The 15,270-nt window shown below is 43.8% G+C and overlaps 1 protein-coding gene across 15 annotated transcripts in view; it reads left to right on the top strand.

The window, feature by feature from the left end:
* Positions 1-15,270, top strand: part of CELF4 (CUGBP Elav-like family member 4) — a 711,932-nt gene that overhangs the window by 588,338 nt on the left and 108,324 nt on the right. For 11 of the 15 annotated variants that reach the window (XR_010031333.1, XM_063181194.1, XM_063181200.1 and 8 more), the window contains exons 4-5: positions 5,344-5,472; positions 10,673-10,752. Coding sequence is in view for 14 of the 15 variants with exons in the window: in XM_063181194.1 (XP_063037264.1) it covers positions 5,344-5,472; positions 10,673-10,752 (209 nt within the window). In the remaining variant the exon portion in view is untranslated. The remainder of the gene's footprint in view (positions 1-5,343; positions 5,473-10,672; positions 10,753-15,270) is intronic. The other 4 variants (XM_063181201.1, XM_063181191.1, XM_063181199.1 and 1 more) reach the window with 1 other exon arrangement.

Here is a 15,270-nt window from a genome sequence, read left to right on the forward strand (position 1 = left end):
TTAGTGCCCGTCCTCCCCCCTCTCCCCCTCGCTCCAGTGTCCCCCCTTCCCATCTCCTTTCAGCACTTGGTTTGCAGCACTCTGTTATTTCACCTTTCACGTGCGCCGCCTCCTGCCTCCTTCACCGGGCCCATCAGACGCCTCTGCCTTACACTCATCATGGAAACATAACATTTAAATACAAATAGAACAGGGAATAATTTAACCCCTATTTGCACCGGGGAAGGTGCCAAGGCTGCATATAAACACTGCAGGGAAGTCTGTAGATGTTGTATGTTTATTTGACAAGTTGCGTTTCTCCACCACGGTGCCTCTCAGCCAGATTTTCCTGACAGGCACGAGCCTCCACTCCTGGCAGAGTGGTCAAGAAGAGGGAAGCCTGGTTCCGCAGAGAAAATGGAAATGTGACCAAATTGGAAATGTGACCAAAGGGACATCTCTGGGAACCCTGATTTGCCACTGCAGTGGTCTTTTTCTCCCTTCTTGTCCTCCTGCGAGGATCTGGAAGTGCTACCTTCTGTCACTGCTGTGATTTATTTGTGGCAAAATGGGGCAGCCTTGAGCAGATCCTAATTTTCAGTATCAGAATTAACCAGCAAAAACCTCTCCTTTGTGCCAACACACACATAAATATCCAGCCATGTTCCATGGCAAAGGGGGCACAATGGACTCAGCTTGTAGAAAAAGACTGATAATGGAATGTACAATAATGAGGGAAGACAAAAACATGAGGCTCACATGGACACCATACTCAGTTGCAATGTTGCGCTGCTCATAGTGGCACCAATTTAGAGATGTTGCTGCAGCAAGGTTAGTGGAGAGTCATCACATGAGACAGAAACTGTAATTGTGACTTGGGAGAATGTACTAGACAGAAATTTGGACAGGTTGTTCCTCACAAAACAAAAGGGAAGATGCTCAGATATGAATGAATACTTGATGTACAGACATGTGTGGCCTTGGGGAGGCTACATGGAATAGGCCTCTTTCATCACACCTGTTCTTAGACACACTGAGTAAGCTCACTGTCTTCATTCTCCTCATGGGGAGGAGATGGAGGATGCTCCTCCTGGGTGCCCATCTCCATTGAGCAAGGCTGTGTGGTGCTGCAAGGTACAGCTGCCTCTCTGTGGCCACAAGCCAGTTTAGGTTGGAGCACGAGGTCATGTCCACAGATCATGGGCTCATTCCTGGCTACTTTGCGTCTTTCCCTTCTGCCCTGGACAGTGATACTTCTGTTCTCCTTGACTGAGTGTTCACTTTGGTCTGGGACCCATGTCTTAGGAAGTCTGGTCTGAAGACTTTTTGCCCCACAATGCCACAGTCTGAAATGGCATTGAGCACTGAGCCTGGCAGTGGAGGAGATAGGGGACTGAGTCTGCCCAGTGCTCTGAAATTTAGGTGTGGAGCCTGAGACACATGTAGTGGGAAAACAATGTCTCACTGAAAAAGGAGGAAGCATGTGACTCAGGATGGTGATATATATGGATTATTTTTGGTAGAGACAGGCCCTACAGGCAGGAAAAGCTTAGGGACAGCATCATCTAGAGCTGCTCCAGGCTCATGTGCAGCCAAAGACTCAGAGTTTTGTAGGATGTAGCACCCTCAAATCTCACTAGAGGACCCTGGAAACACTTGGTGAGGAGCACCAGTGGTGTGCACATGTGGTCAAGACACATCTTGATGACATCAGCACATCCCCTCTTAGTCACAGACATCTTTTATGAAAAATCTTTTTCTTAGGATTTTTTCTCCTGAGAAGCTGAGAGGCCTCAGGAACAAAATGTAAACAATGGTTATCTGCTGCTGTGGAATGCAACAAGTAGGTCTTTTATTGGCCCATGTTAAGTGTTTGTAATTAATGGCCAATCACAGCCTAGCTAGCTCGGACAGAGAGCCGAGCCACAAACCTTTGTTATCATTCCTTCCTATTCTTTTGCTAGTTAGCCTTCTGATGAAATCCTTTCTTCTATTCTTTTAGTATACTTTTAATGTAATGTATATTATAAAATAAAAAAATCAAGGCTTCTGAAACATGGAGTCAGATCCTCATGTCTTCCCTCATCCAAGAAATCCTGTGAACATCGTCACACCTCTTCATTTTATTCTTGCAAACTCATGGCCCTTTTTTGACATATTTAAAAAACAGAAATTTTCGTGAAGCTTGGCATGCCAGTGTTTTGTCCAGGATGTGGAAGACTATTGTATGATGATGCCCAGAGTGTAAGAGGCTCATAAAAGACCATTAGAGGAAAAACTCATCAGCCAAGACCTGGAACACATTGAATGATCCCTTCTGCTGGACTCTTCCCTCTCTTTTTCTACTCAGGATATGAGTGTTGTTAAAACACAGTGTTGAGTTCCCTGAAAGAGTTGGGATGTGAGAGGCAAATGCAGCACTTTGTTATAGAAACTACTGAAAGTAAAAAAAACTTGTTAAATCAACTCATTTTTTTATCAGTCTAGAGTGTGATTGTGTAAAGTTCTGGGATGGCAGATATAACAAACGATTCGCCAGACTACACAGGGTGATGTTTTTCAGGAGGGAGACAGGGTGCTGGTTTGGAGATGGGGTTGGAGGTGATGTCCAAGCAGTGGCTGTCCATGGGGATCCCCTTCACACCATCTCCCCTGGAGCAGCAGCAGCTCCTGGGGAAGGTGATGCCCCCCTTTGACAGAGCCTGCCCCTGATGGTCAGATGCCCATCCCATGGGCAGCTCACCAAAGCGCCACATCACCTGCCAGCCACTGCAGACCCAGTGCACTGCAAAGATGTGGGGTGGGGGATGTAAAAATAATAATTTGAGCAGTTCCTAAAACACCTGGTTTCAGCTTTGCATAAACTAGACCAGACAAGGCAGTTTCAGGCCAGTTCCACACTAGAGAGTTTTGCTGACAGAGGAGGGATGTGATTTTTTTTTTAATGATACATTTATATTAGCAAAAAGTCTGGTGAAAACAGTTACACAGCTAGAAGAGTGCTTTTGCTGATGCAGCTTATTTGAAACAGGGGAAGCTGTACAAAGTACAATATAAGGCTCTTCTGTTGTGCTGGAAGCATTTAACAGGCACAAAGTTTCTCGACAAAACCTTTTGCCAATCATGTTCCTAGCTCCTTCCAGCTCATCTGCCCCCTTCCTAAAATATCTTGCAGGAATCTGGTCCCATTTGCTAGGCAGGTTTTCTTCCAACATCTGGGAAACCTTTGGACTTTGCACTGGTCTCGTTTCCTAAGGCTCTATAACGCCCTAGACTGAAAGATGCTCCCCAGTGCACACCATGAACTTCACCAGCTCTTCTCTGAGGCTTGTACCTCACATCTTGGAGTCTCTTTTGCAGGACACTTAGGCAATTGGGAAAACAAGCCTTTCACATGTCCAAACCACCTTCTTGTGAGGTGGGGACAACCTACAAACTGTGTCGTGTTAGGTGTGGCTCTGTGCACCAATACAATCTGAACTTTTTGTTGCCAGCAAAGACCTCCAAACACCTCTCTGCATAATAAATTCCAACATAAAGTAGGAATATTCTTTACTTTAACAGGTCTATCAGAAGGCCATTTCTGTTTTTCTCACCTATCAGAGGTGTACCTGTATCTTCCTAAACCTATTTTTCCTACCAGTTCAGCAACCTAGCTGAAGGCAACATAATTCCTGCTTTTCTGTGGGCAGTACACTTTTCATTGTTGTGGATAACTCGACTGCAGGGTTGAAAGCTCCTAATATCCTCATTCAATAGCCACTGCATGAAAAATTATTCACATCCAAGGCTGTAAAGTAATTTGCCAATGTGCAGGTGCATCTTGGAGAGGGGAATTTTGATCAAACACTGGTTTGAAGCAGAACAGATTGCCTACTCCAGTGATTTCTCAGTGAACAAAAGTGACATGAATTGCCCAATTAGTCAGCAGAAAAGGGTTATTGCAAACCAGTGTTTTGTTCAGCTTTAGGTTAACCTGTACACTAAAAAAAATAAATTAAATTTTAAAAAATTATTTCGATATTTACATATATTTATTCAAATTAGTTACATCTGCTCAGTAATGTGCTCTGAAAAAACCCTCTTGGTTCACACATTTACATAGTGTTTAATGAATCATAAATAAGACATTTATGAATCATGTGCAAATGGCCTGTTTACATACACGATGTAAACTATGTAAATTTCCTTTTTTTTCTTGGTGTAATGGTAGTAGTCTTTGAACAGAAACCTGATTGAGAGGTATCATTCAGCCCCCTCTGAGATCCTTCTGACAATCTTATTTTTTTCACCATTACTTTCCGGAGGTGTCCCATGGAGATCCCCAAACTTGGTTTAAGGCCAAGTATAAATCATAGAATCATTTGGGTTGGGAGGGGCCCTGAAGATCATCCAGTTCCAATTCCTGCTCTGTGCTGGCTCCAGCAGGTCCCTGTGGTTCCTGTGCTGGGAGCCCAGGGCTGGATGCAGGGCTCCAGGTGGGTCTCAGCAGAGCAGAGCAGAGGGGCAGAATCCCCTCCCTGCCCTGCTGCCCACGGGGCTCTGGGTGCAGCCCAGGACACGTTTGGTCCTGTGAGTGCACAGTGCTGGGTCACCCTGAGCATCCTTGTTCAAAACACAATTATCCACTAGCAGAAAACATCCTGCTTTGGCATGAAATACCACCTGCCTGAGCTATCTCATATATTAACAATCGTATAAGTTAACTTTATATTTCAAAAAACAATTTAAGTTTCAAAAACTTTGGGCTTATTTCAAATGAACTTTATAAATATATTAAAAATCTCATCCAAACTTGTAGATACATGTCTCTGAGTGGGCATGAATGACAAATCTCCAGTTTACAGGCTGTGACTTCCGTTATATCCTGATTTTAAAAAGCTTATGTTTAACATTTTTTTCCTGCAACTTATTTAGTATTGCGAGGGCTACTAACTTATGTTATTTTTCATTTGGACTTGGTTCCAATATACTATATTTATCACATTCCTCTTGGATTGCAGTCTGAGCAATGTTGTCATTTCAGTTACTGCAAACTGACTGCAAAAATTGATCAGAAGAAGTTGATTTGGAAGACTTTGGTGCCTAGGTTTTAAGAGGCAGATAAAGATTTTATAAACAACCGAACAATTTTTGTTTGTTGTTTGGTGGTTTGGTTTTTCCAAAATTTGCTGGATTATTTCCAAGTACTCATGTGAAGTCAGAGGCTGTTAAGTTTTTTCGAGCCGGTCACCCGAAAAGACTATCAGCTTCTGAGGTGTGTTGCCTCGGTGAAGTGACTGCTTGTGTTGCATGTGGTACTGAGCCATCTTGGCTTTCACACCCCTCCTGAAATATGGTAAGCATCTCTTTATTTTGTTCCAGAAGACAGAAAACTCTTTGTGGGCATGCTCAATAAGCAGCAGTCGGAAGACGATGTGCGCAGGCTATTCGAGGCGTTTGGCAACATCGAGGAGTGCACGATCCTCCGGGGACCCGATGGCAACAGCAAAGGTAAGGCATGCCTCGTGCTGTACCCTGCTCTTCGTGTATATATCATTTTCTGGTGTGACAAACCGTATCATGCAGCCCCCAGAACAGCTCCTCTTACTTTAGGAGGGGGCACGTTTTTACTCTGCTGGTCGCTCTCTGCTTGTGCGTCAGAAGAAAACACTGATCACGTTGTGAAACACTCATCTCCAGTGGGCTGTGGGTCACCACATGCAAACTCATGCCTCCCCTCTGAACAAGGCCTTTACATTCACTCCAGATGTGCTCTCCCCACCCTGTTGAACAGGATGGCTCTTTCTTTAAAAGTGCCAATATTGATACTTTAAATTTTGGCTCACCGTCTCCATCATCGCCTCTGTTTGTCTCTCATCCACCAGCCCCAGGTCTTTCCCTTCTTCACCTGCTCTTTGTATGGGCTCATACCAGCCAGTGATTGCAGCTGCAAGGGTACAGGTGCCAGTTTAAATATTACACTCATTTACTGTTTGAAACACGCAAATATTTCATTGAAAAACATTGAGGTTCCTTTCCTCCCTCTGCCACTTTTTTACCTGAATGGCACAAAAGATCTTCTGCTACAGCCCAGGAATGAGCATGAGGCTTCTTTCTGGTGCAGGAAGGTTATCTTTTTCCCCAAAAGTCTCTAGACAAAGTAACTTCAATATGAATAGGAAACCCTCTCCTCCTGGCCATTAATGTGTCCATTAAAAATTGATCTGCACATAATATAGCATAAAATGTGTGGGTATGTGCAACACCAGAGAAGAGGCCAGTCTTCACACAGTTCTTATCTCACTGGATATTTTGACAAGGTACAACATCAACCAGCACATTTTTGCAACTATGTCTTTCTCCAGTGCATCACTGCGATTTGGATTTTTTGCAAAATCCAAATTTTTTGCAAAAAATCCAAATCACAGTGATGCACTGGAGAAAGACATTGTTATTCCATAAAATCACTGGTGGCCAAAAAAATTACTTTACACCAGCCTCATAGCTGTTCAACACACATTAGCACAGATCAGCCTTCTTGATATAAATGGCTGAAAATAAGCTGTGGGCACCTTTTTTCAGTTTTGGGTTCACTTCATTTCCACCACACCCAAAGATAGGAGCTGGCCCACAGGGAAGTAGTAGGCTAGGATGTCCTAGAGAAGCTCCAGCCATCATAACAGCAGACAGTTAAGCATGTCATTCACTGAACAAATCAGTAAACTGGGAAAAAGCAAAAAAAACCATGTCAGGCTGCTTCCACCTGGAATGAAATTTAATGACAAAGGAGTTAAACAGAGTAATAATAAAGGCAATAAAGTCTGAGTTCTGTGAGAAACAAATTCCAGAGGACATCCAACCCATGGACTTGTCTTCATACTTGCTCTATCTTTTTTTTTTTTTTCCTTCTAAAACAATTTCATTATAAGACAGAATCTGAGTGGCAGCTCCATATTGCTAACCAGTTTAATTATTAGTGCTAGCAGACTGCAGTCTCAGGCTGACGTTTCACTGAGCTGTTCAGGATCAATACTGAGCCTTGACAGAGTTAATATTACCAGCTTCCATTTGCTGGTGCTATTTACTGAGAATGTGAAGCTCCTAATTTACACACACACGGTTTCGTGCATGCACACATGCACACAGAGCAGTCAATCCAATGGAAAACTTAAGGCTAGTGCCCTTATCTTAGGAGACAGTCAGGCAAGCCACAACTCCCACAAAGTTATTCCCAGTCTGTAATGTTTTCCATCTGCTAGAAACCAATATGTGACACACATTGCTTGTGAGCTACTTATTTTGGGCAAAACCCATAAGGCTTAAATTCTACGTAAGTTGAGATTTAAGCAGATTGTCTAAATTCCAGATAGCAGTCAGATCCCATGCACTTAAATCCTGCCCAGCCCACCAGGTATCCCTGTGGTGAGCCTCTACACCCTTCAGGTAGCTCAGTGCAAGCACTGCTCTCAGAAGCTGGGTAGCAGCTCCCCAGTTTAATCCCATTCCAGGCCAGGCATAGCCAAAAAGCTGCCTAAGCCTTTCCTGAAGCTGTGGGTGCTCTCCTGAGCCATGGGCCATGGCCTTCAGGGTCTGCAGAAATACCTCCTGCATGGCCTTCAGGGTCTGCAGAAATACCTCCTGCATGAGTTGCAGTGCTAGGAAGGGTGGCTGGAGCAGGTAAGCAAGTGGCAGAAGAGCTGGGACTGAGGAATTTCTCACCCTGAAGGGGAATGCAGCACCCTGGGAGAGGATGGAGTGCTTCTGCACCACTCCAGGTGAAGCTCATGAGGGTGCCGGCAGGAGTACTCAGGTGAGGGACCTGAAGTGGATGCAGAAGGACCCACAGCGTTTTCATTGCTGCTGCTCTCTGTGCAGCTATTCTTTTTCCCTTCCTTTTTTTTCCCCATTCAGCAGCCTGCCTCAATAACTCAAAAAGTAAGAACTTCCACCAGCACCTTCCCCAAGAAGAGCCTTACCCTGTGCAATTACAATCCTAGGGCCTGATTCTGCAGCCTCCTCCAAGCTGACAAAACAATCAGGGCAGCCCCTTCCAGCCCTAGCCTGGAAGCAAAGGAACAAGAAAACCTTAAGCACATGTATCACCCTGTTCAGCAGAGGTTATATCTCTGTGTGTGTCAAAATCCTTTCACACTCCAGAGCTGCTCCTGTCAGAAGGACACCATTGTTCTGAGGAGAGTGACATGACTCACATCCTCAGCTCACCCGCTCCTGGAGGCAGCTCTGGTGACAATGGCAAGGAAGATTATGTACACTTCTGGTGCTGGGTACAGAAGCCATCTGATTGAATGCACAAACAAAAAGGACAAAATGCTGGGATCTGTGCTATTGCCTTGCCATTTGCACCAGTAAAAGCTGAGTTTTCACTCATCCTGCTACCTCAAAACCTACTGGAAGCAGTTAATAGAAAGCAGTAGGAGGGATCCCATTAGCATCCTGAGCATTAAACAAGATAAATGCCTGCTACTCCCTTTATTCCCACCTTTATCCAGCTCCACTGATCCATCAGGACCCTCAGCACAGGGGTGAATTTCACCTGACAAGAGTGAAGCCTTCAACATGACAGCAGCACCACAGCCAAAAATCCTGCTCTAAATTAAATTGGTGACTGGAACAGGAAAGCTTTTGTATATTTGCTAATCAGCATCTTCTTTTTAGAGGCAGAAAGTACAAAAGAATCTCTGCAAATAATTAAACACCCTAATTCTGGATTATCTCTGATTAATGAAGAGGAAGACGCAGTATCTCAGGAGCCTGGGAATGCTGGGCTGGGATTATGTCATAATTGATCCCTATTGTTTCCAGCTGAAGTTTATCTATCTCATTTTCTCATGATTGTCTCTTCTCAGCTCCTTATAAATTAGATCCAACTATTAGCAATAATCATTGGGCTTTTCCTGAAATACAGCCTGAGTGCAGTGTTGGGAGGGTGATGCAAAGTGAACGGCCCTCAAAGTGAACTGTTAGATATTTTATTTGTGTATATTATTTTTAGAAGAGGCTATCACTGCTTTCTTCAATCTCACTTCAATCAGCCTGCAGTGATGATTTTAGGGACCTTTGGGGTTCATTCTTCTACTTTGCATCTCTTCTAATTCCACCCTGTGCTGTAGGGATCCAAAGGGGTGTGAAGACTTTCTAAACTTGCTGCAAAGGGGCTGGAGAGCCATCCCACTGTCAGGACTGGCATCCTGTGCCCTGCAATCTGCAGCCCTTCAGGGAAACTGAGAGGGCTTTGCAAATTGATTAAAAGCTCAAAAGTCCTTGGTAGTAATAGAAGGGGATGGAAGCCAAAACTTCTCAGATCTCTCCCAATCTGTTCCAGAAACTGCCTTAGCATATGGAAATTACCCTTCCATCTCTGAGTCAGTTTGCTTGTAGCTGGGAGTGTTGGCAATACTTTCCCCCACCCTAGAAGTGCATGTAACCCTTTGAAGTGTTGATCATTTCTGCACTCTAGCGCACACCCATAAATGCACCTTTCTGCCCTAAAACCTTATGTAAGAGTTTGGTGTGAGATTCCCCACACAGCAATACAGGCCAGAGAAACACTGCCCACATTTCTCTAATGTCCAGAAGAGAACACCTACACAGGCACTGACTTTGCAGCTATGAAAAACTTAAGATTCAAGTTTCAGTGGTGGCAGGATGGTAATCAACACATGGGTACCTCTCCCACCCCTGCTACTTCACCAGAAGGTGTCTCATGCTTTGCCAGACCTAAGTGGCTTGGAGCCAAGACAGGCTCTGGGCAGTCTGTCACAGAGCTCTACCAAGCAGTGATATCATAAGGTACCTTGTGGGCTTGGAGTAACTCAAATACCTTCTGTACATTTGTCCTGTGCTTGCTTGTGTCAAGAGTGTGCAGCTTTCCAGTGACTTGCACATGATTCCATGCTGTTTCTCACAACCACAGAGGGAGGAACACTCATCATTAGGTCTAATATCAATAAAAGAAACAGCTTTTTCGCTCAACAAATTGCAAAGCTGTGCAAGATTCTGCCATGGAAAGCTGTGGATGTCAAAACATGACTGGATTCAAGATGTTCTTGCTAAGTTTGTGTCTGTCAGTACTTGTTACAAGTAATGCGGGAATTCTGGAAGCAGCTTAGCCCTAAGAGGTCCTCAGGCTGCTGATGTCTGGACTCTGGGAAAGGACCAGGACTGTGACGGTGTTCACAGGGGTTCCTGGATGAGGGAAGAGACGAGCATCTGACTCTATGTTTGAGAAGGCTTGATTTATTATTTTATAATATACATTACTTTAAAACTATTCTAAAAGAATAGAAGAAAAAGATATTATCAGAAGGCTAGCTAAGCTAAGAATAGAAAGGAGTGATAACAAAGGTTTGTGGCTTGGGCTCTGTGTCCAAGCCAGCTGACTGTGATTGGCCATTAATTACAAACAACCACATGAGACCAATCACAGGTGCACCTGTTGCATTCCACAGCAGCACATAATCAATGTTTACATTTTGTTCCTGAGGCCTCTCAGCTTCTCAGGAGGAAAAATCCTCAGGAAAGGATTTTTCATGAAAAGATGTCTGCAACACAGGACACATTTTTTTTTTTTTTTTGTTTTACCTTCTTCACAACCACATTATCAGTCAGTTCTGAGGACAGGACACTTAGCTAGATGGAATTTCATGGTACCCACGCAAACTTTCTTACGCTTTTCTTTTTCCTCTTCCAGGGTGTGCATTTGTGAAATACTCTTCACATGCAGAGGCCCAGGCTGCCATCAACGCCTTGCATGGCAGCCAGACAATGCCGGTGAGTAGCTCTGTCACACGGGCAAGTGAGAATTGGGCCAGCCCTGGCTGCCCTGGGGCCTGATTGAGGAGGAGAAATTATTTACCTGTGCTCTGCAACTCATCATCCAGGCCCAGGGCCTTGGGTGTGCTTAACTCAGCAGAGGAAAGGCTGGGATGGCAGTGTCATTCCTCACTGGCACAGAACCCCAATGGGTGCTGTGTTCTGTCACCAGCAGTTTTGATGGCCTGAAAAAAAGACACATGGTTCACACATGCCAAAAAGTTTGGGTCAGACTCGCCATGGGCACAACCTCTCAATTTTCAGAGGGATGAATCAAGTAAAAACCAGTGTCTAATGTTTTTTTTTTTTTCATTTTCCCTGCTCTGAGAGTGCCTGTCTCTAGGCAAAGGATAAAGAACTTTTTGCCAGCTCTCAGCAGAGAGAAGCGTGTTCACATCATGGTAGTAGGGGCTAGAGAAATAACATAACAGTGATGGGTGCCTGTCTCTGTTACCAAAACAGTACCAACCTGGGCATAAGTCTGGTCCCCTTCACCTGCCCCTTGAAAGGTGTCAGACCTTGGTTTCAGACCAATTACTGGATCTTCCAGGAAATATCTGAGGGATCAGTCCACTTGCACAAATTTCTAATCATATGGGGTTTCAAGACTGATTATTCAATAAAACAGAAATGGGGTTGTATTTCCATGCAAATAGATATCCGTGCACCACCATGAGACAGAGAAGGATATAAGGCATTCCACTGTCAGTAGGAGAAGAAAATCTGGAACAAATTGTTTTGGTTTATTATAATAGTGTATTATTTTTATTACTAATTATTCACAGTGTAAATCATGGAAGGCTAAGAAGCATGTTGACAACTTGGAAAGGATACAAGAAAGCTCAATTAAAAATATTTGAGAGTGTAAAATCTCCCTTTCAGTAAGAGACTCTAATGTAAATTCATGAATTTATCCAAATAAGTTTAAAGTGGGCCCGACAGATTTTCTCTAGATCTGTGCAGGGATGAAAAAGGAAAATTCTTTACAAGCAAAAAGGTTTCTAAAACTAGCAAACTATCAAGATCTCATTTTTTGGAACCCCATCTTAGACAAATCAGTTTAAAAATGGTACATGTTTACCAGTGATGGTACTAAAAATGTCTCCTCAAATATGGGGTCTCCATTTTTTGAAGTACTTAAATACTTTTAAGAGTCTCTTCCTAAAAGGCTCTTCTAAAAGAAACCAGACATTGGGTTTGATGCTGACATCCCATACTGATATATTATGGATGTCTTTCCTGAGACAGGTTAAAGAGGAACTTTTAGTGACATTCTTTCAAACTTTGACCCAAAGTGATAGTCTATAAGCTGACATCAAGAATTTCAATTCAGTAGGGTGTGGTACCACAAAAAGGTTTAGTAAAAAGTCAGCCCTCATCCCAAAAACCCTGCAAATTCCTGTGACAAAGGCAAAAGGCAGACATGAAAAAACAGACAAAACCCAAGGAGAGTTAAAGATTTTGTCTTGATATAGTATACCCAAAATATCATTATTCCTCCCCAGGCCTTTCCCTTCCTACTTTCCCAACACTTTGGATTAGAAAAACATACTCATCTCACAGCCACCTGGGAACAATTTATGACTCCATCCTGGTGGTATCACCTGAGCTTAGGATATACAAAACACCTGAGAATTTGGTCACTTCATGGATCAATTTTATGGGACCATTTGTCCTCTTGACTTATCTGACTCAAACACCTGTTATAGAAACATTCTAAAATAACCAGAGCTGGGCATCTGAAAAAACAACACAATTTATCCTTTATTAGATGGCCATCCCAAACTCAGAATCAAGTTCCCACAGCTTCACAAGTTTCCATGGATTGGCTGAACCTCACAGTACATAGTTCACAGAAAAAACAAGGAGGAAATTAATTTCATTATAAGCTAAGTTACACGGCACTGCCTTGTGTCTCCCATGAGCTACAAGCCGCCACAACAATGCCACCATATCTTTGCAGACGTGTGAGGACCTGCAGAGTGACCAACACTCAGTGAAGACATGGAGCCTCTGTGGTTTTTCCCCATGGTGGCTCAAAATTTCTACGGCTCTTTGAAGGAGATAGGCCAAATCCTGCCAGGATCTCAGTGCCCATTCTTGTTTTCATGGTACTTTGGGGCCTGCAGCGGCGCTCAGGACTTGTTTGGATGTTCACAGGGAAATGCAGCCACCTCGTGGTGAGATGCAGACGCAGCCCATCGTGCTTGGGAAGGAGGGGGGCATCTCTGCCATCTTCCTTCAGCCCCCTTCCATTCCTCTCGCCACCAGGACTGGCCTCATCTGCCCGGCTGCGATGCCAACCCAACGCTGTTGCTGTGGCTCAGCCAATTTCAGCATCTCCTGGTTTGTCCTCGTGTACCACCAGCAGGGCATCCATCATCATTCCTGTCAGGTCTCGGGCCGCTCGCTCCTGCGGCAGACTCCTGTTTCTCCACAGCTGTCAGGATTATTGCTCTGCTGTGACTTCCTGTTCACACAACATATGTTGCCTAATAGTTTCAAAAGGCAACTTTCTTTTATGAAAGTTCCTTTCTTTTTTTTTTTTTTTTTTTTTTTTTTTTTTTTTTTTTTTTTTAATTAACCTTACCTTGGACAAGTGCCTGACCATCAGCCATTACAAACCCATTTCACAATGCAAGGCACTTGTTTCTCCTAAGGGTCCATCAAGTCTAAATCTTTCCAATTTTTACACAATCAATTTCCTTTAGAAATAAGCTACCCAAAATCCCCTAATTTTGAGCAGGCACAAAGATCCTTTTTTACCTACCTGTCAAGAGAGCTTCCTTTTTGTCTTTTTAGATCATATTTTCTATTCGCTCATCAACTTTATGAGACTGTTTTACTGGAATTCTATATCATCCTTTATAAGAGATCATAATATTCATGTACTTTTGCTAGTATTTATAACATATTTACAGTAATTATATGTCCTGTACTTTTAGTTTTGATTACTCCTTCCTTTCTGTCTCTGTTTCCCATCCATATGGGGACATAAACAGGTCCCTTCCTATCGTTCTCTTCTCTTCCTGTTCCAAGTCTTGTCCCTAACAGCCTTTTCCACCAACACAAATTCAGCTGCTATTGCTGTAGTGACAGCTTGCAGAACTAATTTCTCTGCTTCAGGACTGACTCCTGTCCAACCCAAAATCTTGGTCTGTCTTTCCATCTCTTGGTGGATGTTTAGCTGTCAGAGCAAGTTCAATATGTATAAAACTGAGCTCTTGAACTTTTCCACCCAAAACCTGTTTTTTCTATCCTCCACCTTCATTTTCAATCACTGTGGACAATATTATCATTCCACCTGTCAGTCATGCTTTTCCTAGACATCATCCTCAGCTTGGTTTTCTCCTTCTCCCCATGTCTTCATACCTGGACAACAGCCAAATTGCACAAGAGTCATTCTGCAGAACACATCTTACTAATCTAAGATGTGGCCTTGTCCGTCCACCCACACAAAGCAAACTCTTCCCAAAACTTCATTGAACTATCACAGAATGGTTTGGATTGAAAGGGAACCTTAAAGATCATCTACATGTCCATTAGCAGGAGTAGAGACACTTCCAACTGCGCCAGGTTTGTCAAGGCCTCATTTAAGCAGGCCTTGGTCACTGCCAGGGATGGAGCACCCACAGCTCTTCTCTGGCAGCAGGCTCCACTGCCTCACCACCCTCACAGTAACAATTCTTTTCCTAACAGCTGACCTAAGCCTGCCCTCTTTCAGTCTGAAGCTATTCCCCTCCCTCCTGTCACTCCAGACCCTTGTTAAAACCCCCTCTTCAGCTCTCTTGTGGCCCTTCAGGCGCAGGAAGATGCTGTAAAGTGTCCCTGGAGCCTTCTCTTCTCCACCCTGAACAACACCAGCTCTCTCAGCCCGTCTTCAGAGGAGAGGTGCCCCAGCACTCTGAGCATCTCTGTGGTCTCCTCTGGACTCAATCCAACAGCTCCACGTCCTTCTTATGTTTGGGCCCCCAGAGCAGGATGCAGCACTGCAGGAGGGATCTCAAGAGGGTGGAGTAGAGGGCAGAATCATACACATTTAAGTCACAGCAGCTATCCTCCCCAGAAGCTACACAGGGTTAAAAAATAGAGGGTTTTGCACCCTTTTCACCATGTTGCCCACTGAGGCAACTCGGAATTTCTTTGGTAATGAATTCATTCCTAGAAGAGGAAGAACAGTACTGTTACTGTTTACATTTCCTGCACAAGGGTGAGAAGTGAAGAGTGTGATGTTCTTGGCTTATCTTTAACTATCTGAAAGTTTGTGACCTATTCTAAATGTCTTCTAGGATTCTTGCAGAAAGGAGAGAGAGGGACATTTCCAGAGATTTGTGCATTCTTCACTTTTTCTGTGCTAGGATGGGCAATATCACCTTCTGGGCATGCCTGTCCCATTATAATGGATAACTCAATAACAGGCTTAGACTGAATACCTGAGGTGGGCCCCATCTAACCTAATTTGAGACATCCAGAAGT

Source organism: Melospiza melodia, chromosome Z (assembly GCF_035770615.1).
Source record: "Melospiza melodia melodia isolate bMelMel2 chromosome Z, bMelMel2.pri, whole genome shotgun sequence".
In the NCBI taxonomy this organism is placed as follows: domain Eukaryota; kingdom Metazoa; phylum Chordata; class Aves; order Passeriformes; family Passerellidae; genus Melospiza; species Melospiza melodia.